This window comes from Camelus ferus, chromosome 35 (assembly GCF_009834535.1).
Source record: "Camelus ferus isolate YT-003-E chromosome 35, BCGSAC_Cfer_1.0, whole genome shotgun sequence".
Taxonomy (NCBI): domain Eukaryota; kingdom Metazoa; phylum Chordata; class Mammalia; order Artiodactyla; family Camelidae; genus Camelus; species Camelus ferus.
The window spans coordinates 13,653,585-13,679,271 of NC_045730.1; the positions used below are offsets into that span (position 1 = coordinate 13,653,585).

The 25,687-nt window shown below is 46.8% G+C and overlaps 1 protein-coding gene across 1 annotated transcript in view; it reads right to left on the minus strand.

Moving 5' to 3' along the window:
• Positions 1–22,387, minus strand: part of GAD2 (glutamate decarboxylase 2) — a 64,658-nt gene extending 42,271 nt beyond the window's left edge. Inside the window, exons 1-7 of the mRNA XM_006191905.3 lie at positions 21,975–22,387; positions 21,204–21,263; positions 20,858–21,007; positions 19,647–19,880; positions 14,936–15,026; positions 14,217–14,329; positions 10,177–10,292 (exon numbers count right to left, since the gene is read on the minus strand). Coding sequence (XP_006191967.2) covers positions 10,177–10,292; positions 14,217–14,329; positions 14,936–15,026; positions 19,647–19,880; positions 20,858–21,007; positions 21,204–21,263; positions 21,975–22,050 — 840 coding nt within the window. The 5' untranslated portion in view covers positions 22,051–22,387. The remainder of the gene's footprint in view (positions 1–10,176; positions 10,293–14,216; positions 14,330–14,935; positions 15,027–19,646; positions 19,881–20,857; positions 21,008–21,203; positions 21,264–21,974) is intronic.
• Between the last annotated feature and the right edge of the window lie 3,300 nt (positions 22,388–25,687).

Consider the following 25,687-nt stretch of genomic DNA (forward strand, 5'->3'; position numbering starts at 1 on the left):
GGCTGTAATCACTGTGCAATTTGGAGAGGGAGAGAGGCTAACCTAGCCCAGCTGTACTGCATCTGTGAGCAGCCTCTCACTATTAACTACAGATCATTAAGCTGTCCAAAAGGAGAGCTGCTTCCTCAATTTACATCTCCAGAGGGCTGCTGACTGGAATTTCAAGTTATGGTTCCAGAGTGCACCGTCTTCGAATGCCCACTTTGGACTCCTCCAAATTCTTAAATACGCAGCATAGAACTGTTAACATGCGTATTTCTAGGGGGTATGGCTAATACGCAGGAAGCAATCACCTTTATCACAGCAGCAAATGATATAAGCCAATAAACAAGGCGCTGAATAGAGGAGTTTTAAAAGCCCAGTTTAGTTAAAAGCAGTAATGAGAAAGGGTCATTAGTCTCATTTTACAGCCTCAGAAAGACAAAGTGGACAATCGTTACCAAGATACTTGGAAAGAGGAAAGCTTAATTGGATTTGGAAAGCTGCATGGCTCCCCCACCAATAAAAGTGTTCTCTCTTACGTAGTTAGTGGGTCCCTGGATGACCCCAAAAAGAAGGTGCTCAGGGGAAAACCATGCTAAGTCTGTTACTGCCAGGAGAACACGGAACCGAGGGGCCAGCTGCCCCACTGAGCGAGCACACGCTGCCCGAATCAGGCCCGTCAGTGTATGAGCTCATAAGCACTGTTAAAATCAAACACAAACGGAGCCCTGAAAATTCCCTGAGCAGACAAAACCAGTTTAATCAGACAAGCCAAGCTTAATTTAGCTTACGTTGCAAGACAAGCGAGGCTCACTTGACCTGGGTCACTTCTCAGGCCTCTGAAAATCGTAAGTGGGGCTTCAATTATTCTCCCCAGTTGACACGAGGTAACCACTAGACGATCCCCTTTCAGCTGATAAAATTCTAATGTGGTCACCAGTCACTGTGAAGAATCAACAGTCCCCACCTGCACAAGATGCGAGCTTCTCTCTCACCACACACTTCTGCCTCAGCCCATGCTTTGGTTTGTGTGCGCCTGGCTTGCAAGCTGTCTTTCTGGTGTGTGCACAGCACACTTTTACTAATTAGGACTTCAGTGATTCACTGGTTTTGTTTGTTTTTTTTTTCCCCCTGAACTTTTGACAGCACTAAATAGCTAAATGGCACATGGGGGATAAGTAAGAGATTTGGTGCACGCGGTCAGTGAGAGGAAGCAGTCTTGTCTGGTCTTTAATGAGGAAGAATGGGGATTCTCAAATGAGGAGCAATTACCTAGGACAATGGGTCACAAGACCGAATGCCACACATTTAAAGGAAGACACGTGCCCAAATAGGAAGCTTTTCAAGATGGAGAATAAAGGCATGAAAAAGAAAATTAGGTACCGAACACTGAGTCTGTTTATATTTTCACGGAAGGGAGAGGGAAATAGCTAAATGTTATCCAGAAAAAGCAAGGGACCTTGGAAAGAAGGAACTTGAGTGGGAAGAAAAAAGAAAAAAAAAAAGACTACCTAGTGAGGAAGAGACAGCAAAGACGGCTTAAATGGCAGGACTCTGTGCTGGTGAGACAATGCACCGAGAATCATTTTGCAACCCTGGCACCATGTTTAATGGAACCACTTGTTGATTAACCAGAGCAGAGGGCAGCATCCTGGAAGCTGAGGGGCCTGGGCACCAGGAATCTAGAGAGAGCTCAGAGGATGCTTAGTAAGAGCAGAGGGCACGGGGGACATGTGGCATGGGTGGCCTTCACATCAGAAGGGCTGTGCCAGGGTCGGGGGTAGAGGGATAGACTGCTCTGGGTGACTTCAGAAGATAAAACCACGAACAAAATATGGAAGCTACAAGGATTTTGATGTGTCCCCAAATTATCAAGACTCTTGTACTGATCAGTTGTCCATCAATGGAGTGGCTGGGGGATATGAGTTAATGAAGAGCCCCCTTCTCTCCCCGTAGAATCTAGTGACTACTTAGGACTAAATCATATTTCTATTCAAGGGTAATAGATGTTAAAAACCCATATGATTTTTATTTTATACTAAATAGAAAATTCAAGGTTGATGGAAGATTAAGTTCTCTATCTTAAAAAAATATGTATCATAAGTAATCTAGCTCCAGGTTACATAATTTAAAATATTTGCAATTAAATATGGGATTTTATAGTTATAAAATAATTGTGATGTTAAAGTAAGTAGGCTTTCTGGGCTTGAGAAGGATGAGATTATCCAGAGTAAGAATGTGTGACAATGACAGCCCATTCCATCCGGCCCCATGACCAGAGAATGTGCCTCAGTCCCTTCCTTCTTTAATGTGGACAGTAAATCTCACCTGTCTTCAGGGATGGTGTGGGGGTTCACAGGGCAAGAGTCGAAAGCTCTGGCACAAATCATTGCCATTTCTCTTCCTCTCTCACCATTTAGATAAGCAGTTGAGACAGCTGTGTTAATTCTTTCAAGCCATTGTTGGTCACATCCAGATATTTAACTGAGGCTCAAGTTCAGCTGCCTTGTGGACCACAGATTTCAGGGAAAACCTCTGCTAAGCTCAGGGGACACAAATATCATCAAGACAGCCTTTAGTACCAGCTACCCCCCACCCACCTCGTCTCCCATCTCCCCTCCTCTCTCACTCTCTACCTGCTGGTAGGGGCCCTTCGTGGTCTTCTGTGAGCTTGGCTAAACTTGTTCTTGCCTCTGGGCCTTTTTATTTGCTGTTCCATTTCTTGGAAAACCCTTCCCTCGCAGACACATATATATATCGCTCCCTCATTCCATGTAGGTCTCTGCTCTAAATCACCTCCACAGAGACCTTTTATGACCACGTTATAAAACAGCCCACTATGACCGCACTCTCTTGTCACCACATGACATTAGAGTAAATGTTTATTAGTTTACAGTCTTTCCCCTACTAGAATAGGCTGCATGAGGGCAAAGACTTTTTGAAGCATTTAAAAAGCACTTGTATTTGGCCACGTGCTCAGAGAACAAGTCCAGGGAAATAGCTAGTATTTATTGCCATAAATCTCTGGCCACCAATCTCGATGTTTTGGTGTGGCTTTGGTGGTTGGGGCCAGATGATGGTGGCTTAAATGGACTCCAATGCCTCTAATCTAAGGCTCATTCTAAAAGTGAGCCCAGAGGTCTTCTCGGCACCCACCCCAGAAAGCCTAACATGGGGTCCTTCCCAAGCAGGAGGCAGCTGTGGGCCCTTCTAACCAGACTAGCTGCTTGGGGGAAGAAAGAAGCAACCCAAATCCTTCAAACAAACAAAGAGAAAGGACACACCAGTTGGAAGTCTTAGCTCTTCAACTCTCCTGACGTTCCAGCCAAAGCTTTACCCTTTAGCTCCAAGGTCTATCAATCGCCCTTGGACTTGATCCTTTCCTACCAACAGTCCTTCCCTTGGTGGGTGGAGGGAATGGCATGAGTGTGTAGGAACACAGAACAGGGATCACGCGTCATTATACACCATGGATTCCCAACAAGGAAGCCCAACCTATGGTTGAGCTGGAATCTGCTTCTTTGACCCGCCCTACGCCTTGGAACGCCCCCTCCTGCATCAGTGACTGGACCAGCAGTCCTCTCCTGTCCGCCTGCTTTTCCGTATCCTCTCCTGACACTCAGTAATTTACCTCCTTTACTGTCTTAGAGAAACTGGTAGCTCTTGCCCTGGTTTTTGCTCATCAAATGACCTCAGAGAGCATACTGCCTCCGAAAGCATCTGACTCACAAAGAAGCTTGTACTCTGTGAGCCCACCTCACTCATTTCTAATTATTATGATTTGAAGGGAGGCGATTACCCACCCTGTTCTTCAGAGACTCCGTGTGAGTCAGAGGTGGTAACGGACCTGCACGCAGGGCATTTCTGTGAAGCTACCACCTCATCATTCACACTCAGATCTGTAGTTTAAAGTCACCCCATTGTGAGCTTGTGTCCTAAGTGTCTTTTAAGAGAAAGGAATGGCATGTACTGGGATTAAGTAGACCCAGTGGTGACATGCGGTGACAGACGGGGACACTGGCATGAAGCAGGGATTCAGTCACATGAAAGCAATTATTTCCATGATTTAGGATCCTGAGAAGAGTGAAATGAAAGTATGTAATGGGAAAAGGTCATTTGAGACAAAATGATCAGCTCTGTTTGGGTGAGTTACTCTCTCATTCTGAGCCGTTGTTAGCTCAGTGGCAGTGATGAGTTCCCCCCTCGCTGGTGTGAGAAGTGTAGCTACTGCATAGTGAAGTCCCTACGGATCATGGGCATCAACAGAGGCTCACAAAGCTGTGGCCCTTCTAATTCTCCACCCTCCTGCCTAATGTGTACCCTCCCTGGGTACCTTGAGCAGAATTTTGAAATCTTCAAACAAAAGTAACATCGATTCACTTTATGTCTTAAACAGATGCCATATTAGAGCATGGAAAAAAAAATCTCAAAATCATACAAGGAACAACAGAGAACCCAAACTCTCCCGAAGCTGTGACTCCTTGAGTATTGCTCTGGTATTTTGGGAGGGGGACCATTATCCACCTTAGGAAAATGATCACCCCCCAGATATGCCTCCATCTTGCCTCTTGGAGGGGCTCAGCTCTACCCCCACATAGGACACCAGTGGCTGGCTGGTCATAAGGGGAGTATTAGCTGCCATTCGGGGAGTCTTTACTGAAGGCCAGGCATTGTATTATCTCTCTTCATCTTCCCAAGAGCTACGTGAGCTGGGTATTATAATCCCCATTCTACGGATGAGGAAGAAATGAAGTAGGTAATCCAAAGTCATGCCCTGAGACATGGCAGAGCAAGGCCTGTCATCATTTTTAGAGCATTCCAAAGCTTATGGGCTTTATCCACTAACCTGAAACAGATCTACTCCTAGTCAGGCGACTCCTGACCTGGCTCTTGGAGCAAGGGAGAGTCACCCATGGTCCCAATGTGGACCATGATCTCAGGGGCACTGGGATTAACATGTCCACTTCTTGTTTTTCCCTTCTCTGTCATTGCAGTGTACGCTCCTTGAGAGCCGGCACTGGGTCTGTTCTGTCCCCTGCTGTCCCCCCAGTGCCTGGGGCCACGCCTGGTGTAGCAGCACCGCGTGAAGGGAGGAAGGAGTGAAGGAAACCTCTCCCGGCCCAGCGGCTGGCCTATGCCTCACTGCCTCACTCCTCGGTCTCCTGTTGCAGTGACAAATACCCCTAGGAGAGACAGCATGTAGAGTCACACAGCTCAGGTTATTTCCTGAGAGCAGGTTTCGATGGGATTGGGTGGGAGAGAAAATAACAGGGGGGCGATGAGGGCCCTGTGACGAAAAAGAGGCAGGAACATGGAGGTGGGGCCGGGGCGCCAAAGGGGAACCCAGTTTGGTTCACTTTCTGAACGTTCTGTCAGTTGTTCTGTCTAATGAGCAGCATTCCATACATGGGAGCGTCTCCCAAGCTGCCTGGGTCACTACCAGGCTTTTGTTTTTAACATAAAGGATGTCTGTTTTGGGACTGGACACCCTCTCAAAAAGTGTTGTGATAGGAAAACCATATTTCTAAAGCAATTAGGAGCATCACCCCCTCCTCCCCCCAGACATGGGCTAAGGCCACAAGGGGGCCTCAGCAGAACACTGGTGACGTGAGCTGGGCCTGGCGTGTCAACAGTGGGATGAGTTAGTTATGGTGATTTGCCTAAAAGATCCCAATGTCTGTTACAGTCACAAGGAACACTTTTCCCAGATGCAATTATGCTGTTTCACTGAGGCTACTTCTGGAAGAGGCTGTGTCACATGAGGAAATAAGAGGAATTTGGAATTAAGCTCATGGTTGGGGCTTTCAAAGGATTTAGAGAGAGAGATGTGAATTACTGAGCTGGGATCTTGGTTTCCCTCTAAACCTACTTGCAAGAAAGTACCTAAAATTCATCAGATTAATCTTTGAGAAGCTTTTCAATGACTGAATTTGATGAGATTCCAGCAAAGGATGAGCACTGAACCCTGTAATCTTTAAGATCCCCTCCAATTCTGTGATTCTATATTTTGGAAGAAAATAATCTTGTAACTCTTTACTCAAAACTCAAACGCTAGCTCTTGTTTCCACTCAGTGATTTATGTTCTTCTGTCCTTCATCGCAGTCCTGAGTGTTTGATTTAGTTCTATTTGAATTTCAAGAAAACAGTTTGCTTTGAACCAACAAAAAACAGCTTGTCCTCCTTATCAACTAGGGAAAATTCTAGTCTGTTTTGGTAACCAGAAAAGTGACAGTAGCCTTGTGGGATGTGACACAGAGAGAGGGAAGTGTCGCCTAGAAGCAGAGGATGACTCTTTCCCTTCTGAGTGTGAGAAGTTTCTGGATGGATGCTGGAAGGTTTCTCAAATGCTGTTTCCATCTCTATGGCTCTGAACATGTCCAGTTATAAACTCTGTGCTCAGAATGGAAGACAGGACAGTAACCTGACCTGGTTCAATAGATCAGGAAATTATATTAGCACTAGAATGACCAACATGAGGAAAACAGAATTTGAGAAAAGATGCTTCAAGTGAATGTAGAACAATCAGCTAGAGTGGCATCCAGGTCATCCAACCTAGTAGCTGAAAGCAGTGTTGGGATTGTTGGAAAACTGAGGCTCTCGGTCTGACCTTGCCATGGACTGGCCATGAAACCTTGGGAAGAATGTCTTCCATCTCTGGGGCTTGGTTTCCTCATCCATAAAACACGGTGTTGTTGCAGTTAAGTTACCTAATATTTATGTAGATCTCTCTATGTCCCAGGAACTGAGGGAAGTGATTTTTAAGGCTCTCGTTTGATTCTCCGAGTCTTGGGCCTTGGAAACTCTCAAAGAGAGTGAGGAGGGACCATACGTGAAGCAGCTCCTGCCTCAGCCGTTGGCCTCCCTGGGCCCCCTGGATCCACATGGCATCTTCTCCATCACCCTCTCTCCCTGCAGGTCAAGGGATTCAGAAATGCAGAAATGGAGACCAGCCCAGAGAAAAGGCATTTGAGACTTGACTCGGTAATTTTCTTTCTTTAGCCTGTGAAGATCTATTTCTGGGGCTGGAGGAGACAGTGATTGTAAAATCCAAAAAGAGTTAGGAAGTATCTGGCCGGGCCTGCAGTTGGAAGGAGCCATACTGAATGATGAACGGGATGGAATTGCCCTGAGGTCTGGAGCCCAGAAGCAAATAGAAGCAGGGGTTGTGCTACCTCTTAACCTGGAGCTCCAAGGGCAGGACCCACTTTTCAGGGCTCATCTGTCCAGAATGGGCTGGATCAAGTGCTCAGCGAGACAGCGGAGCGCTTTCAATCAAGCTCTGACAGCCCACTCCAGCCCAATCCTATGAGGTAATGAGGGGGATTTTTTTGGTGAGGGGACAGATGAGGAACAGTTTAGCATCACCTTTACATGAAGAAAAAACTCTTGGTGTTAATTTGATATGGGAAGGTAGAAAATGTTAAAGCAACTGATGAGCTGTGGTTTATAAAACTCTGTCACTGAATCATTTAATCTGGTTTCTGCATTGGTGGTCATGGCAGGGCCCTCACTGGTCTGGGAGTTGGGAAATCTGTTTTTTTTTTTTTTTTTCCTGGCTCTACCTACCCACTAACTGCAGCCTCTTCATTTAAAAAAGTGCTGAGACATTTTTTTAAAACAATGTCTGTTCTGCCTGGCCCATAAGGTTGTTGTGAATCAAATGAATTTGTGTCTATTGGAAGCTGGAAATGGTCAGTAGCAATCAGATGTAGGGTACTGTGCATTAGAACGATAGCTCATCTGTCAAAATAAGCCTCAAGTTAGAAACAATTGGTATTTCAGGAAAGGTTCACAACTTTGGAATGTCCCTTCATGATTATGGGCAAGGATAGAAACACCAAGAGGAGGAGGGGGAATCAGATGATGGTTGCAGAACCATTTCTTTCTGAATCACCTTTCATTCCTTAGAAAATGGAGAAACAGACCCCAAGTTGGCAATATCAAGGAAAAGAGGCATGGCCAAATTATCCTCAGATCAAGTGACCTGGACTTTCTGCGCAACATTAAGTGAACTTACATTAAACTTGAGCCCAAGAAGCTCGTGCAGAAACCAGAGAGCACAAGGAAGCTTGCCGGTAGGTCAACCTCATTTCAGGTTGTGGGAACAGCATGGAAGCCAAAAGAAGATGCCCAAGGGAAGACCATCTGGGTGTTTGGAGACCGAGAGTAACATGTAGCTGTTTAGGGATCCAAATCCACTTTAGGGAAATAGTAAGTGGAGGACACATTACATTACGTCTTTCCACCCTTGGAGAAGCTCAGAACTGAGAGCTAGCTCATGGTGGGGAACTTGGCTTGGAAGGCTGAATAATGTGCTCCCCACAGAGATGTCCACATCCTACTCCCTGAAACCTGTGAATATGTTACCTTACGTGGCAAATGGGGCTTTGCAGATGTGATTAAATGAAGGATCTTGAAATGAAAGAGTCTCTGGGTTACTGGGGTGGACCCAGCGTAATCACAAGGGCACTTATACGAGAAAGAGGCAGACAGGAGAGTCCGAGCCAGAGACGGAGATGTGGTAATTGAAGCAGTGGTCAGAGAGAGAGAGAGAGAGAGGGATTTGAAGATCTGCTGCTGCTGGTTTTGAAGATGGAGGAAGTGGCCATGACCCAAGGAAGGCAGGCAGCGCCTAGAAGCTGGAAAGGCAAGGAAATGGATTCTCCCCGACAAGCTCCAGAAGGAACACAGCCCCGCCTGACCCACTGTAGATGTCTGACCTCCAGAACTGTAAGAGAATGAATTCATGCTGTTTTAACTCATGAAGTTTGTGGTAGTTTGTTCCAGCAGCAATAGGTAAATGAAACATCAAGTGACTTCAGGCTGTAGTCTTCTCTGCTACATTTGATGTCTATAAACTGAGGAAGGGCATTAAAAAAATTAAAATGCTGAAACATGACTAAAAACAAGATGCTAAAGATAACGTGTTAAAATAAATCATTAGTTTCCTTTAATTCCATGGCTAGTGGAGTGGTTGTGAATTGTAATCACTGGCTTCCAATCTGTACTTGCCTTTTGTTTCCTTGTTATGAACTCTCTCTCTCTCTCTTACACACACACACACACACACACACACACACACACACCACTTAAAACAGGAAAAAGAAAAGTTCTATAGTAGATCTGAGGTCCACTATGATCCCCTGCTTCTCCTCACTGACATCTCCTTGTAAGGATCCCCCAGTCTCCATGTAGACCCATCTTCCCTCCCCATCTCCTAGTTCCCCAGCCATCACAGAGCTTTTTGATCTTCTTCAAGGCAGTTGTTCCCCAGACTCTAGGCTACTTTTAAGCAGGGGTCATGAAGGAACCATCTTAGAAATTACACAGCAGGTAATGCTTACTAATGCCTGTCCAGATCAGTCTCTGGCTCACTGCAGAGCCCATGTGGCAGGATAGTTCAGAATAAGGGCATTGCTCAAAGAGCTGCAGTGTGGCTTTGAACCTGTGTGCTGCTCTATCCTAGCACGTGGGGGAAAGATGGCAGCCTGGCAGGCTAAAGCTGTTTAGTTCCATTTATGAGAACAGATGGGAAGTTGTTTTCAATGTCTAAGTAGTAATAGAGACAATGGCATTAACCCTTTGAAGGCCATGGAAGGAAGATGAAGCACTGTTGCCTGGAGCTCAACAAAGAAGCCCTGAAGCAGCCTGGCAGTGGGCAGGAGCCTGTGCTTGGCTGGGACAGATCTGGCCCAGAGATCAGACATGACAGACCTCTACACCATTTCTCTACAGTGATACAACCTCTGGTCAAGCGAGCTGAAGGGTTACGTGAAGTGCCTCAAGGCACCAAGAGGGTAGAGTATCTGATCAGAGTTTTCTAACAGAAAGATCGTATCAACAGGACATGCTGGAGTTTTGAGTTATGCAGGAACAGCATTGATGACCCAATGGATTCAGACTGACTCTGTCCTCTCTCCTCCCCCGGTTCTCCCAACACGTAACATTATCACAGAGAAGTACGTATAGGAATGAGGGGTAAAAGCACTCTGCTTTCTCTTTGAGTGTTTTCCTGAATTTCAAAGAGAAAGGAGCTTACCCCTTGAACCACCCAGCTGATCTCTCCCCTCATTCTCTCCCAAGAAGTATCTTCTGGAAAGAGAACCACTGGGGTAAAGCATTTCCAAATATCATTCCTTCAACTCGGGTTTTATGAAATATCTCCTTAAACTTGGAAAGAACATTAACACCTACATGCTCAGATGTGAAGGCGATGAGCCTGGGGACAGCCGCCATTCCTTTCTCCTTGACTTCCGGGAACATCTTAAAGCGCGCGATGAGCATGGCGTACATGTTAGATATGGCGCCACCTACAGTGCAGAGCAACACAGTTACCTTTCCCAGTCCTAGTCAACATCATTCACATACAAGCAACATTCCTTACATCCACTGACCTAGAGTCCTCCTTGGACACAAGAGAGGACCGTCCTCCTGGCTGTCCTTTGAGTTGAATCATCAAAGGCACAAGCTAAGAGGGTCCAGAGAAGGAGCAGTCAGCCCAACCCTAGGATGGGGGCCAGCCTTCCACACCCACCTCAGTCCCTGGGGTAACTGCAGTTGATTCTGCTCTTGCCTGGAGCCCTTGGGAGAGGCTTTTAAGAACTTACAAAGTGTTGCCTTACTACTCAGCTTGAGAGTGTGGTCATTCTGCATTAAGCCTCTAAAAATCCTACCCATATCCTCATGGAGAAGACATTTCTTTTCATTACAGCTCATGCAAAGCATTGCACCTGGACTGAGGAAGACCAGTTGCTATTAATGATGGTCCTTATAGGATGAGGATGAACATCCAAGCCCATCTCATCATACTTGCCTGTTAATTCCCCCCGAATGGTTCTCCTTTTCAAGGACATCATCAGAATACAATTTTAACAGTTAAAATTTCATAATTATAAGAAAACACACAACTAAGGGAACTTTGAGTCCATATTTAATTACTTTTCAAGGGTCATCCTAAGACTGTCAAGGATTTTGTACTGTAGGATTTATATCTTGTAAGTAGAGGTTCATTTGATAAGCAAAGCAAAGTGAGCTTTCCCCCAGGATTGTTGGAAAGTTTAGGATTCTTGCTATCCAGGTAAAAGACAGATGGTTGTGAATGCAAATGAACAAGCTGGTGTGGGAGTTGTGAGACCATGAGGCAGAGGGAAGGTACAGTCCCTCCTCCCACCCAAGGGGTCACGCAAGTGCTCCAAGTCCCTTCCCTTCTGGTGGCCGTGGACCAGAAGGTATCTCTGTACCAAGGGGAGTGGTCCACGCTGGGCCATGATCTCTGCCTCATGAGCCCTGGGCTCTGACGCAAGCAGGCAGCCCTGGCACAGAGCAGTTGTCACCCAGAGCCTGGATCTGTCATCACTCAGAATGAGGGCAGTTCCTACCTCTTCTGGACCCCAGAGACGCAGGACAAATAGAATCCAGGTCAGGCCTGCTCTGAGCAGACACCCTGTCTAAAAGGCTGACCGTATAGGATGCTGTGGGGCGAGAGATCAGCTTTTACGGTTTTTAAAAGCCATTTCATTTCATTTATTTAATTTATTGCGGGGGGAGTTCTTGATTTTTTTTTAAAATGGAGGTACTGAGGGTTGAACCCAGGACCTTGTTCATGCTAAGCATGCGCTCTACCACTGAGCTATACCACCCCCTACCCCCTGCCCCAAGAGACCAGCTTTTAAAGGAAGTTCCACTCTAGCTCGTGGTTTCTCCATCCTGGCACTCAAGGATATTCTGGGCTGGATGATTTCTGGTGGGGGCACTTTCCTGGGCATCCTTGGCCTCTACCCACCCGATGCCAGCAGCACTACTCCCCACCCCCAGTGAGTTGTGATGATCACAGTTTTCTCCAGATACTGCCAAATGTGCCCTGGGGGGCACAATAGCTCCCAATTGAGAACCACTGCCCTAGTTCTCTCCAGAGAGGATGGGGAGGAAGGAAGGCAGAAGAAAAAGGGGAAGATGGATGCAAAGAAAGTGCAGTTCACAGTGTAATCATCCAGGAAGCTTCCGCTCTGCCTGCCCACTCTTCATGACACACCTCGGTCATTCTCTGTCTAAAGTTCAGCAGCCCTGACAGGGATGGGGAGGCCTCTGCATCCCTGGACAGAGCAGACTGCCTTGTGTAACACAGGCATGAGGACAGATGTATAAGCCCTACACATTCTCATTCCCCAGGAATCTTCCAGAGAAATGGAGCAAAGACAAGCCCTGAAACATTCTGAAAATCTTGTGGACAGGAAAAGATCTGTGCCTGTGTCATTTCCCCTGTGTCTGACCCTAAAATCATGACGCTTTCCCCTAGGAATAAGGTAGGATGCTACATAGAAAGGCATCCATTGGCAAGTGAGGATGCTATGATCCATCTCTTCTCTGTAATGCCTGTCGACAGCAGAGCAGAAACAGGTTGCCAATGACCTTTTCTTCTGTCCCTTCCCGATTTTGCAAAGTCTGCATTACCCTGCAGCATGGCACCTATGGCTTCCATCTTGGGGTGAGAGCGTAAGGGTCTTTGGGATCCAAGGAAGGAGCCTCAGGATCAAGCTGAAGTCTGTTCTACCTGATCATTCCCCATCGTTGATGAGGGTGGCAGCCCACACCTGGCTTAGCAGAACTGCCAAATAAGATTCTCTGGGTGTGTATTTTCTGGGGCAGGTGGGTTCCAAGACCAGCCAGGTAAGTTAGGCCTGGCCCAGCCCCCTGTGGTCAACTTTCACGGGTCAACAGGGGCAGCTGTTCTCTTCCCACTCCTGGAAAACATTAAAAGAGAGCCCAACGTGCTCCTGGCTCCTCGGGGACAGCTCAGTCACACAACCAACCTTACAAGAGGAGGACAAATAAAGGCAGAAAGAACGTTGATCTCTGAACGCCACCTAATTCCTCATGAAAAATACCTTAAGAGCATCAGTTCCAGCTAATGCTGACAAAGTTCCCTCTATCGGGGATGGTTTTCCAAAGGAACACTAAGTACTCAGTTCCCTACAAAATAAAACTAGCTTAAAATTCATCACAGCTGGTGTTCCGTGACTTAAAAAAAAAAAGGGCAAATTTTCCCTTTCATTTAACTAACACATTTTCCTTCAGCACCTGAAAACATATGCTTTATCTCTAGAAACAGAAAATAAAATAGCCGATCTGAGCTTGTGGATAAAGCTGCTTAATTTAAGACTTGGCCTCGAGGCCACTGTTACTCAACATCATTTCTTCCTTTTGCCTTTTTCTTTATTTTTCTCTCTCCCTCATCATCCCCTTGTGTCTGGAGATTCGCTGAAGCGAGATCGGGGCCTGGCCTTTGCTGTGCCTGACACAACGGCAGGTGTGGCTCTGGCCTCCCCAGCGGGGCCAGTTTGCGAGTCCTGCGCCGGAGGGCAGCGTCCGTCCGTTCAAATGACCCCCCTCCTGCCACTGACGAGGTGACGGTCTGCATGCCAGGTTTCTTTTCCATGGGTCAGTGACTCTCTCTCTTCCCACTGCCTTCCTAACTTCTATTTCTTCTCTGCATCAAACCAAGGTCACCCACACAGACCCGGGAGCCAAGGGCAGGACTTTCTGTCTCAGGTCGATTTTCTTGGCTGGAAGAGGTGTAAATAATGCAGCTTAGAACACAATGGCTGGAGATGAAAGGCAGGTTGGGAAAGACTGAATGATACCAGAAAGAAGAAAGGGAATGAGAAACCTCTTGTAGAAATCATCACCCTCTTTTTTAGCTCTAAGAAACTGTCTCCCAAGACACTTCCTATCCTCCCTGAAAATCATGTGAATCAGCTTCCCTGCTTGTTATTTGAAAGGGATGGGGCGCAGACGCCCTATCCTGTAGCTCTTCCTTGTTACGCACCCTCAAACAGAGAAGGCTTTCTTAAATGAAGCTACCCTTGTCCATTTCCTGATTCTTGAGAGTGTGAAATCCTTATTCCCTAATTCCTTTATTAGGAATCTTTATTCCTTTGTTTCACGTGATCCATCCTTGCTATGTGTAGGATCACAGAAGAAGTACTGGGTTAATCCCATTGATGCTTATGCTCTTTTTTAAACACAAATAATTAATATTCAAGCAAGGAGTAGCCGGCTTGGAGGCGTGGTCAATGGTCACGTGTCCTTAATCACACTCTTTTCTTGATCAGCATATTGCCTGTTTAACCTAAGCAGAAATACAGACTAGACATTTAATTATTTCCACGTTCGTAGTAAGGCATGGCATAGCAAAAGAAAAAAAAAGCACAAAGAAAGGTTGAAATATCATATACCAGGAGAAAATATCCCATCGCCAGAGCCCCCTGGCCAGCCAATGATTTCTCTCATCTTCTTTAGCGTGACATATTCCAAAAGCACAAAGACAGGAGCAATTTCATAGGTGAACCTGAAATGTAGTAATGGCCACATTTTATGTACGAAACACAAAGAAATAATTCATCATCACAGTATCTGCAGAACAACTTCCTTTTCCAAAGCCTTACAATTATAGCATTAAGCAGAGAGAAAATTGTCTTTGAAAAGATTTGCTGAAATGGACACAACACTGTAAACTGACTATACTTCAATTAAAAAAATATGTGTATATATATAAAAAAAAGATTTGCTCAGTTTTCTATGTTCCTAAAGTCAAGAGCTTCACTATTGGCTTAATGCACAGGGTCATTTATCATGGTGAATAAATACATTGCAAAGTAACACAGTAACACTATATAAAGGACAGCATTCAGCCCTGTTTCTTTCATATGATACATAATTATAAATCCAACATGTAAAAAATAAGTCCCTTTTGTATTTAAACCATGGTACATGAAAGATCTATCAGGACTCTTCTTTTAAGCTAGAGTGAACAACCATGCTCTCTGAAATTTGTATCATTATTTTAGGGGCTACTTAATAAAAAAGAGATATTTCATATGAGAGGTAGAAGGAAGACTATGGAACCGCATTAATAATTATCCAGGATTACACGGAAACACATTTAGCAACTTACATGTTCGTGTTTGCTGTTGATGTCAGCCAGTCTGCTGCTAATCCAACCATATCCAGTCCAGTAGAAAGTTGATTGAAATACCTGGGATGCCCTGAATTAGACGGAACACCAGGATCAGGATGAAGCCAATGAAAATAAATGCCTCTGAAACACATGATTTCTCCAGCTAAAGAACCTTGAACGATCCTTCAGTTATAGGAAATCCATGCTCAGAAACCTACCACGAACTCACACATACACATGCACATACACATCCCAAAGGAGCATTTCCTTTAATGGGAGAGACTATTTTGGGTTTTGGTATTTCTTAAAACACACTCTAAAAATCATCCTTTAAACATACCCCATAAAAAAGTAACAAACATGGTTTGCATCATGGATGCTAATTTATTTTCTAGCATTCTTTCCATGCATTTGCAAATTCAAATGCTGTTGCAATCCAAAGCTATTCAAACCAGGTGACTTCTTGTTTACACTCATGCTGCTAAAAAATCCTTTTTTGTTGAAGTTGTTCTGGAAATCAGTCATATAGCATGACATCCGCCAGGCACGCCAACATTCATAGTAATATCAGTGACAAATGGCTGATGATCAGAAAAGACAAGGCAAAAAACTGAGAAGATAGGACACTCTGTTGAGTGATTTGCCCTGGATGCAAAAGGTGATGATTGTCTAAAGGTGGTATGAACAAACCTAATTCTTGTCCTTTCTTTTCTGTCTGAATATTTGATCATAAACAACAGACCTCCTTCATCATCGAAATTCAAAATAAAGCTGAATACAGTCAACTTCACTGTCTTGTCCACAAGATACATGAAGGTATATTCAGGTGGGCTTATCAGTCCATTAGCAAGGTTTATCTCATTAACTTCTGGATTTCTCTAAAACTCTATCTAAAGGGATTGACACCCAAATACTCCTATGTGACTGCAAAGATCTCATTAGAATTCTGTTCCCTTCTCTTGCCCCTGCAGAAGCCTATCTATAAATCTGTGATTTATCGAGCAGCAAGAATTTTGGGAGATTAACAATTATGGAAATAGCTTCTGATAAAAAGGCATCCGCCACTTACTGGACACCTGTCTGAAGCCTGGAGATGTGATAGTCTCTCAGGCCAGCGTGGACGAAACAAGATAAAGGAAGGCAGTGGGGAAAGCAGAGACGAAAGTCAACACAAAGCTTATCTCCGGGACTGGAGAGCTCTCTTATCAGCCTGCGGCATGCAGCTAGACAATTAGACACCGAGGAAAGATAGGATAGGAGCCAGGGGAGAACTCATCTTAAAGAGACTGGGTTTGTGCAGGTCTCGCTCATTCTCCGGCATTGTTTCACTGCCCTGTGGCCTTGCACGGTACCCTTCTAGCTTTCAGCTTTTTTGCAGGCCCTCTGATGTTAACCCATCAGTTTATGCATCCATGGAAAAGGAAAAAGCCTTCCTTGCTGTGGCTGCCCTGCCTCTGGAACAGCCCTCCACGCCTCTCTGCCTCATTGACTCCCCATTTCATTAGCACTCACAGCTGACATCAGAGCCGGCTTCTCCCTCCTGATGCCCCTTTATTTCCCTTTCCCTAAGCCATTTCTTTGAAGCGAGGAAATTAATAAGGATTAGCAAATCTACCCGTTAATCAACACTCCCCAATTCATATGCATTTTCTGGACGAATCTGGTATCTATTATGACACACTATTTAATTCTATGGAAACTTTAGCATGAAAACCTCTGCATAAAATTGAGGGTCCCAAGACGTGTGTTGTGCCCTAGGTTATCAGAAGGTCAACCCACCGTGATGACTGCCTGGGGGAAACCGTGGAAAGAAGTGTGATGCTTCAATGGTTTGGCTTCTTTCTTCTAAATATTTTTTTGACCTTGGTCTATTTCACCTAAAGCTCTCCTGCCTCAAATATTTCATTCAGTAACAATGACGTGGAAATATGCGGGAAGATAGTTTGACAGATCAGAGTATGATTTCTATAAAAATATATGTATTCTCTTCCTATGAACCTACAGAATGCTGGCACATCCAGGTAGGGTGCCCTGAGACCTGTCTGGGAGCCTGCCTGCTGTCCTAGCCCCTCTGGCATCCAGCTGCCACGGTGGCCGCCCCCACCTGGCCCTGTGCTGTGAGCGAGCGTCCCGCCAAGGAATCAGGTGGCCATGCGCTGCTCTGGAGACAGCCAGTTTGAAATGTGAGATGAGAGCCGCTCCTGCCTCTGGAACGCTCCCGACAGATGGGCAAATGAGCCAGGAAGGATGCGCAAACTGTGCAAACAACCAGCCCCAGGCAGCTCTGACCCTGGTGTCCACAATCCATTGGGAAGGAGCCCCAAGTCAGTCCAGGCTGCTCTCTCTGGACGGGCAACACACACCCAAGGACGGCCTCGTTTACTGATGCTTCAATTCCTTTGTCAGATCATTGGGTTCAGAGATTCGAAACAACATTAACACCTTCACCCCCTCCCCAACCTAAGGACCCCTGCAGATACTCATTATTCCAGAATTCTATCATTGTCTGCACTTTCCAATTTTCTATTCCAATATTTCTTAGAGGTAATTTTAACAATGCATGAAGACTTCCCCAGTGCCCCTTACTTCTCTCTAAGCTTGGAGCCCAAGTGGAAGTTAGGTTAAGAACTCTCAGTAGAAAGCAGACGATAACATGCATTTTATAAAAGAATCTCCCAAGGGACATTGAAATGCCTAAAGGTAGCAGTGATGGTAAATAGTTCACAGACCCTAAATAGTACTAGTTGTCAAATGCAAGTTATAGCATGAAGCCAATACACCTTCCAGTCAAAAAGGAAGGTGACTGCTGCTAATTATTTGAAATGCTATTGGAGGTGGAGGGAAGGACCAGATTACACACATTATGAATAATATTAATACCAAATTACTATTGCTATGCCTTGGTCAGAAATTCAACTTAATCATATTTTTTTTCCCTGAACTTTAAATAAAATGCATTAGGGCTACACTGACCAACAGTTTCACAAGCACTATGGCAAAAGTCTAAGTATTGAATCGGCCCATCTTTTCCTGACACTAAATGGAACACTGACAGACAGAACTATTAGTTTCATTCACCAGCAATTCCCATTATCTTAACTGTTTAAATTGCATTTCAGACACCACCAGCTTTTAAGGGTGAAGATGGGAAACATTTTTATAGATTTTTTTTTGGTTTGGTAGCAATAAAAGTAATAGGTAGCAATTTACTCTTAATATATTTAAATATTAGATTGGGCAACAGGTCAAACAAAAATGAATTAAAAGCATTGCCCAGGTTTGCACCTACAGATACACGGAAATCTGGACATCTTCCGTGCCTAGTATATACATGGATTCTCTGTGAACATAATTCAGAATGAAACCTAAAAAGCCTTCAGAAATCATACTCCACAGACTGAGCTTGATAGAAATCTCTAAGTTCAATTCTTTTCCTTATGTATCTAATTCTAAATCTGTACTTTCACAAAAGTGGTTGATTATAGTAACGGGAAATCAATTTCCCCAGGCTTCTTCTATGCACATCTTTCCTCTCTGTCGGTATAAAGAACATGCAGAAGCAAAAATCAAAACACAAAAAAGGGGCTAAAAGCCACATAGCAAACATTTTTCAAGTTTGTTGTTGGTCAGAATGATACTGATAATTCATTAACAAAAAACTTGCTAAGAAAAAGATCTAGGTTTCTAGGGTAATTAATATTTTTGTAGTATTTTACATATTGCTTTGTTAGCAAATCTTTTTAAAGCTACAAATCAATTTAGATCCACAAGGTTGCCCCTTTCCCCTGAAATTCATTCATACTTATTTTTATTGCTTTAATGAAGTGTAGTGCCACCATGTATCAGGGTGATTAGAGGCAAAGTAGAAAAGGAAGGGATAATCATGACCTGGGGAGATGAAGAGCTGAATTTGTGTAGATAAAATGAAAGCTTAGAATGCACCCACATAAATGTTACACCCGGGGCTATAAATTGGATAGACTATGACGAGTATGATAAAAAAGCAATAAACACAAAATACACTAAGAAATTTGTCCCTAAGGATATCTGATTCCCCTCTCTCCCTTTTTCCTTTCTCTTGTATAAGAGTGGTTAGGAAGCTCGCACATCCTTGTATAGCGGGGCTGAACTGTTAAGCTAGCTTGTATTGTGTTTTCTTTTGTGTACATTTCTTTAAAAACAGAGGAAAATCCGGAGTTTGAATCTGAAGTATTGGGCATTTTAGACAAGGCCAAAATATCATTCCTCTGGTTCGATGATTACACCGGGTGTAAGTTCAATTTCTGACCATTTCTACACCAAGGAAGTACCAGCACTGCTCCGGTATTTGGGCTTTTGTCTAGGATCACGTTCTTTTGTGCTTTCATTTTCCAGAATCCCTCTCTTTCTCTATTTTGGGTCGCTTTGACTGGACTTCACTGACAAATGGTTGCTTCTACATTAGTGGTCAATTTCCATGGCCAAATATGTGAAATGTAAAATCTGGTGATTTACACTTAGATAATGTCTCTGATATTATCAACTTCAAAAGCATGAACACTAACGGTAAAATGTTAAACACTCTAATCATGATTATTTTTTAAATGATGAAAATAACGGTAAATTTGAAAAATATCACTAACCCCATAAACCAGGAAACATTTTTTTCTAGAAAAAATATAAACTATAAAAGAAAAAAAGAGCTTTATTATTTCTGACTGGACAATACCTGTTTTAATTGCATATTTTAGAGTTGTTTGGCAATGCATCAAAATTTCCTCCAAATTTTGTGGTTGGTCTGCCAACTCCCAATTATATTCTTGAAGAAGCTCATTAGGGTAATGGAAATCAATCACTTTGGTTGATCTATCGAAACTTTTCACCACATACTGAAGCAAAATGTCCATAACATCTTGCAGAAACGCCAAAGTGGGCCTTTCTCCATCACACGCTGGTAGCAGGTCTAAAGAATGGAATCAAAATGCCACATTTTAATTTAACAATGAAAATATCTAAGCAAGCTCTTTAAACCGAGAGATTTTTACGTTAAAAAGAAAGTCTTCTGGAAAGGCAGAGCATTTTCTTTAAAGGGGAGGTATTTTTCAAAGATGAAGGAATGGGGGGAAAAAAACCCCTATTTCTCTCCCTATGCCTAATTAATTTTAATTTTTGCATTTCAGTTCGTAACTTACTTGCTTTTTCTTTTATTTTCTTTCTCTCTTTCGGAGCATGCTTCCACTCATCTGTTTCACCGGGGTACGTCCTAAATGTTATTTCTCAATAAATCATCTTAGATGATTATGTAAATACTTCAGGTCAATAATCTTTGAGGAATGCCTTTAGGGCAAATCAGACAAAGTGGAACATGCAATGTTAGGATCTCTGGCCTATTACGAAGGCCTGGTGTTTCCAAAGTCCGTGTGTGCGCGCGCGTGTGCGTGCATGCGTGTGTCTGTGCGCGAGTGCATTTGTTTGGGTGACCCGGTGTGTAAGCGCAAGGGAGTAAAACCGCGCGCAGGTCTCATGTGAGTTGTTCTCCTGTGAAATCACAGCTACAAATTACTCCCGCATTAAAGACCTCGAAAGTCTCAGCAATTCCTGAACTGGAAACTGAGTCCTACCGGAGGCCTCAGCGGCACCAAGAAGCCGACCTGGAGCTAGGGTAAGCCTGGGCGCCTCGGCCACCCACCGACCCGAGGGCGGCGCTGGGGGAAGATCGCCAAGGCCCTGGAGCCCCTTGGAACGCAGTAGGGGGTCAGACCGAGGGGGTGGGCCCAGCGTGTCTCACTATCAGCTGACGATTCTTCTGAGGTCGGCCTCCGCGCTCCACCTCGATCCCCGGATCAGGCTCCCGGAGCCGGGACCCACTTGGCCACGGTAGGCAGGGCAAGGAGAGGGGCAGAGGCTTCGGCACCCCGCCCCCCCGCGAGATGCCCTTACCTGTTGCGTGTAGAAACGCATAGTTGACATCTGCTTTGGGGCAGCTGCAGGGCTTCTGGTTGCAGGCGCAGGCGGCCTTCCGGGAGGTGGCCCGCGGGGGCTGGCTCCCACCGCTCTCCTCTGGCTTCTCCGCCTCTCCGTAGAGCAGGGCTGGGCAAGGACACCGAGCGCGGACTTCGGTCAGCTGCCTACCCGCCTGGCTCCCTCGCTCCCGCCCATCCCTGGCCAAGAATCAAGAATCCCCGACCCCGGTGATGGGATGCTCAGAAGAGAAGGTGGCTTTGTCCCCGCGGGCCCCGAGGAGCCTGGCCACGTCCGCCTCCCTCCACCGGGCACCGGCACTCACCGCACAGCTTGTTTCCGATGCCGCCCGTGAACTTCTGGGCCACCTGACACCAGGCTCTCGCTGCAAGAAAAGACAGGCAGGAGTATGGCGAGGCAGAAAGAAAACAGTAGACGGACACGTGAAATTTCGTTCTTTGTGAACGACGTCAGTAAACCCAGGGTCCGGGAAGGGGCCTCCTGGGGCCCGGCACAGCGGGCAGGTGCGGGCGGTGCGCGGGACCTTGGCGGCCTGGCCCGACCCTCGGTTCGCTGATTTTTTTCCCAAGGAGCTGCTCACACGGCGACCCTTTGCTTGCCCTCCAGGTGTCAATCGGTCAGGGCAAACTCCCCTTCCTGCCTCGCTCGGGCGAGTTTTCCTAAGACACCGAGGCTGTCCATTTCCTTGCAGGCTCTCCTTCCATACCAAGAGTTCGTCCCCTTTTTCAATATTTCTTTTCCTCACCACCACTCCGTCCCTCTCCAGGGTCCAGACACCAAGATGGTGGCAGTGCCCCAAGCCCACGAATTCAGTGTCAAGGAGATGTTGCCGTGTTTGGGGAGGAGGCTCTCCCAGACTTCAGCAGAAAGGGCCAGAGATTCTCTGGGTATCTTCCCAGGGGATAAGGGCCTGTGGGGGTTTTGGTCTCTTGGGCCATCAAGTACCTACCCCCAGGGAAGGGTGAAGCCTCTGAAGTTTCCCGTTGCAGGTGGAAAAACCTCCTTCATCTCCCCCAGCCCTGCAAAAGCCAGTCCACCCGCAAAGCTCGCTTCCTGCAAGTCCGGGTTCTCCTACCTGTGCCGGAGTTCTCGGGATCCCCGGAGCCATCTTCAGATCTGAAGGACCAGAAGCCGGAGCCGGGAGATGCCATCGGTGCTGCGAGACTGGAGCAGGACGCCTCTGAGTGCAAACTGTCAGCGAGCTGCTCTCTGCTTGGCCCCGCGCGCGTGCTTGTGTGTGAGTGCGCGCGCGCGCGCGCGTGTTTGTGTGTGTGGCGGGAGGAGGACACCGCGGGGGGACCGGCGCGGTGGCACGGCAGAGGGTGGGTGTCACACAGGGACAGGAAATGTGTGTGTCTGCATGTGCACGCGCGCCGTGTGTGTGTGTGTGTGTGTGTGTGTGTGTGTGTATTGGGATTAGGGTTTAGAGACGTGGCAACGCTCTGAAAGCTTTGGAGGTTGAATAGGAAAGGGAATTGAAGGGTCCTCACAGCCTGAAGATGGGCAAGCGCGGAGCGCCTGAGTGATTTTGAAGGGGAGGGAGCCCAACAGGGATGGATGAGGGGGCGGAGGAGGGAAAAAATGGGAGAGGGAGGGAGCTGAATCGTGAGAGTGCGAGGCAGACAGCACGCCCGAGCTGGAGTCAGTGTGAGTGGGTGGGAGGCGTGCAGGGGAGCCCCAGGGCAGCGAGAGGCGTAAGTGTGCTGGCGGTCCCGGCGGTCCCTGCGGGCCCGGGCGCGCTGTCCGGAGGGCTAAGGCAACTGACCGCCTGCCGACCTCGACAGGGGTAGACCAGAGAGACTTTGCCCCGCGGGAAGGGTGGCCGAGACAGTCTTACATTTGTATCTATTGGCGTATTGTTTGAGGTCTGGCTCGGGCTGTGGGGAAGGAGGCGCGTTTCCCGTGCTGCCTTCCTCCAAGAGGGTGCTGAGGTCATGGTGACCCCAGGAGCCTGGCAGCTGGGTAGGAAGCAAGAGTGGTTCGCGAGCCTGGGGAGGCTACGATGGGGGAAGGTCACCTATGCACTGATGGGCTCAATTCAGTTCCTTAGTAGAGCCTAATGCTTGCCTACTGAGCCGCGCAGTCCCCTGGGAGCGCACCATTTCTGCTTTCTGGAGTGCGTGCCAGCCGAACCCACCGTCCAGGTTCTGACTGACGGCTGGGGAGAAAGACTGCTGATTGAGGACAGTTAAAATCCACGCTGGAACCTATCACCGAGGACCTCAGGCTGGGCAGAGAAATAAAACAAATGGAAACTTCTTGGCAGGGGGCTGGGAAGGGCAGCTAGAGCCGCAGGATTGACGGCTGATGGGGTCGGGTCATTTGGTGACTTCGGCCTGCAGAGGCAGGGAAGGGCCCACTGCGTGTGTCACGAGAATCGCTGTGTGCGTGGGAATTGTGCACCGAGGTTCCAAATAAGCAATCTGAGCTTTCCAAAGGCGGAAAGAAGGCATCCCCAGCTGGGCCCGCGTTTTATTGAGCCTCAAATCAGTGACCACCTCCTCCCACAAGGGGATTTTCATGATGGGGTGGGGTTGGGGGAGACGGGAGATTCCCTGTGTCTGAGGCAAGGTGGGAAGGGGTTTTTTCTTTCCCTAAGAAAGTCAAAATCTCTCCTCTTTTACAATTTCCTTTCCCTACACGCTATTAAACAAAGGGAGGGCGCCTTGAAAATTTGGGGCCGGTTGAGTTTGCATAGCTTTCCCTTGGAGGTCGAGATCAGTGTCTAGTACACCTTGCAGCTCCTGGGCGCGCAGAGAGAGGGCGAGAATGACCTGGGTGGCAAACGGGGGCGTCTGGCCTCCCGGGGTGGGCACTCCCGGGTGTGTGCCTTCCCCTTGTGTGAGCGCTTCTCACTTCCACTGTGTTCACAAGTCATTCTTTCTCTGATCTCCGAATCAAGTCACCAAAGCTGCTACTAAAGCAGAGATACCCACGGGTCCTCAGTCCTGGCTACCATCTCTCGACTCTTTGTTCAGGAAGGGCATCTTGGGGCCCGGGGTGGCCACGTACAAACCCAAGTCCTGTGCCCCCATGCACGCAGAAGCCAGGTCAATTATCTCCACAAAGCTTTGTCCTCTTCCCACGTGCTGGAGCCTGGAGGAACCGTGGGATTTACACAGTGGCCGCAGACCTGGGCCTGGAAGTAGGGGCGCGCTAAGGGCGCTGGCCGAGACCTTGTCGTAGGCTTGACGCGGAGCCGGCTGTGGGGAGATGTCTGCGCTAGGTTGCGGCCGCGCGGTGGGCGAGATACCAGGCCGGTGTCCCACCCTTCTTAACGGCGCCCTCGGCTCCAGTGCTCCAGTGGATCCAAGTAACAACTCCAGGGGAGCAAGGACTTCGTGGTTCCGCCGTCTGCGCCGCTAGCAGGGCGGCTCCGCAGCTCTTGCTACAGCCGTGCAGATACGAGTCGGAGAGACCAGTTCTTTGTTAAAATCCACACCAAATTCTGCAAATATTTCGCTTCAAGCCGGCAGACTGGAGCTGCAGAACTTTTCTGCTCTGGATAAGCAGTCAAAAACAAAAAAGATTCTTTAAAATAAGCATTTAAAACACAAAGCCATGAAGAAACGGATTAAAATACAAGAAAAGTAGAAATCACAACACCTGAATTTAACAGAATAAAAAAAAAAAAGAAACAGATGGCTTAAAATCCTACTCTTTAAACTCCATTAAATCCCTCAACTCTGGAGTATTTTGAATCTAATGGTGGTATTTACATTTTTTATTTAACACAGCGTCTTCAGATGCATGTGGGATCTGATTTGCCTTTCCTTAAAACCGTCCCTCCCTAGACAGCAATTTGCTTTATAAAGACTTCCATTTCGCAAAAGAGCCCACTTCCCCCGCCCCTCACATGGGCTTAGGGTTGGAGATAACAAAAGAGCTCTGGGAGGTAATAATTACAGTCATTAGTTCACAAAGGAGGCAGCCACGAGTGCGAAGGGGAGGCGGGGGGAAGCTTTCCAAGGCCCTTCCTCGAATAAGGGAAAAGGGACCCACGCTCGGGGGTGGGGGGGAGGGGTGCTGCAGCCAGGGTGGTTTCCCTGGCTGACCTGTTTCTTGTCCGTGGTTTACCCAGAAATCGCATCGCAGGCCTGCCAAAGAAGAATGTCGGGTACAAAATTTCCCTTGTGTCCTCCCAGTGCTTAAATGTCGAAGGACAAAGAAGAAGAGATGGAAAGAAAGAAGGAAAAAGGAGAGAAAAAAATAAATTCAGGCCACTCTTCTTGCTTCCTCATCTTGGGACTCTGCCCGCACTCTTGTCTATGGGGTGTGTACCTACTTTTACTCTAACCTGAGCACCCAACCCCCACACCTCAGGGCCTTTCTCTTGCCTTCTGAAACAGCCTAAACTCTATGCACTATGTACCTCTCTAAATAAATCTACCTTTACTCAAAAAAAAAAATTCAAAAGAAAAACAAAAACATTGCAACCTTTCATCCCGAGTTTGCTGTTCTCTTTCCTAGTCCCACTTTAAAAAGGGAGAGAGTGGATTTTAGGGGAGGGGACAATTGCTTCTCTATCCATCTGCAGGCCGGGTTGCCAGGGCACTAGTCTGCAGGGGCTACTCAGGGAGCTTGGATTGAAGGGGATTGAAGGGGCCTGGCAATGAAGCAGAGCTGTTTCTTGCCCCTAAGGCCTCCTGGTAAGGGGTACACGGGTGGGTAGCAACGGAGGGAGCCAAGCCAACTAGGGTTACAGTTACTCCTAAACCCCCTACCCCACCCCCTGGGGTGCAGTGCCCTGCAGGGCTCGTTTCTTGGGCGCCTGGGCCAGGCCCAGCC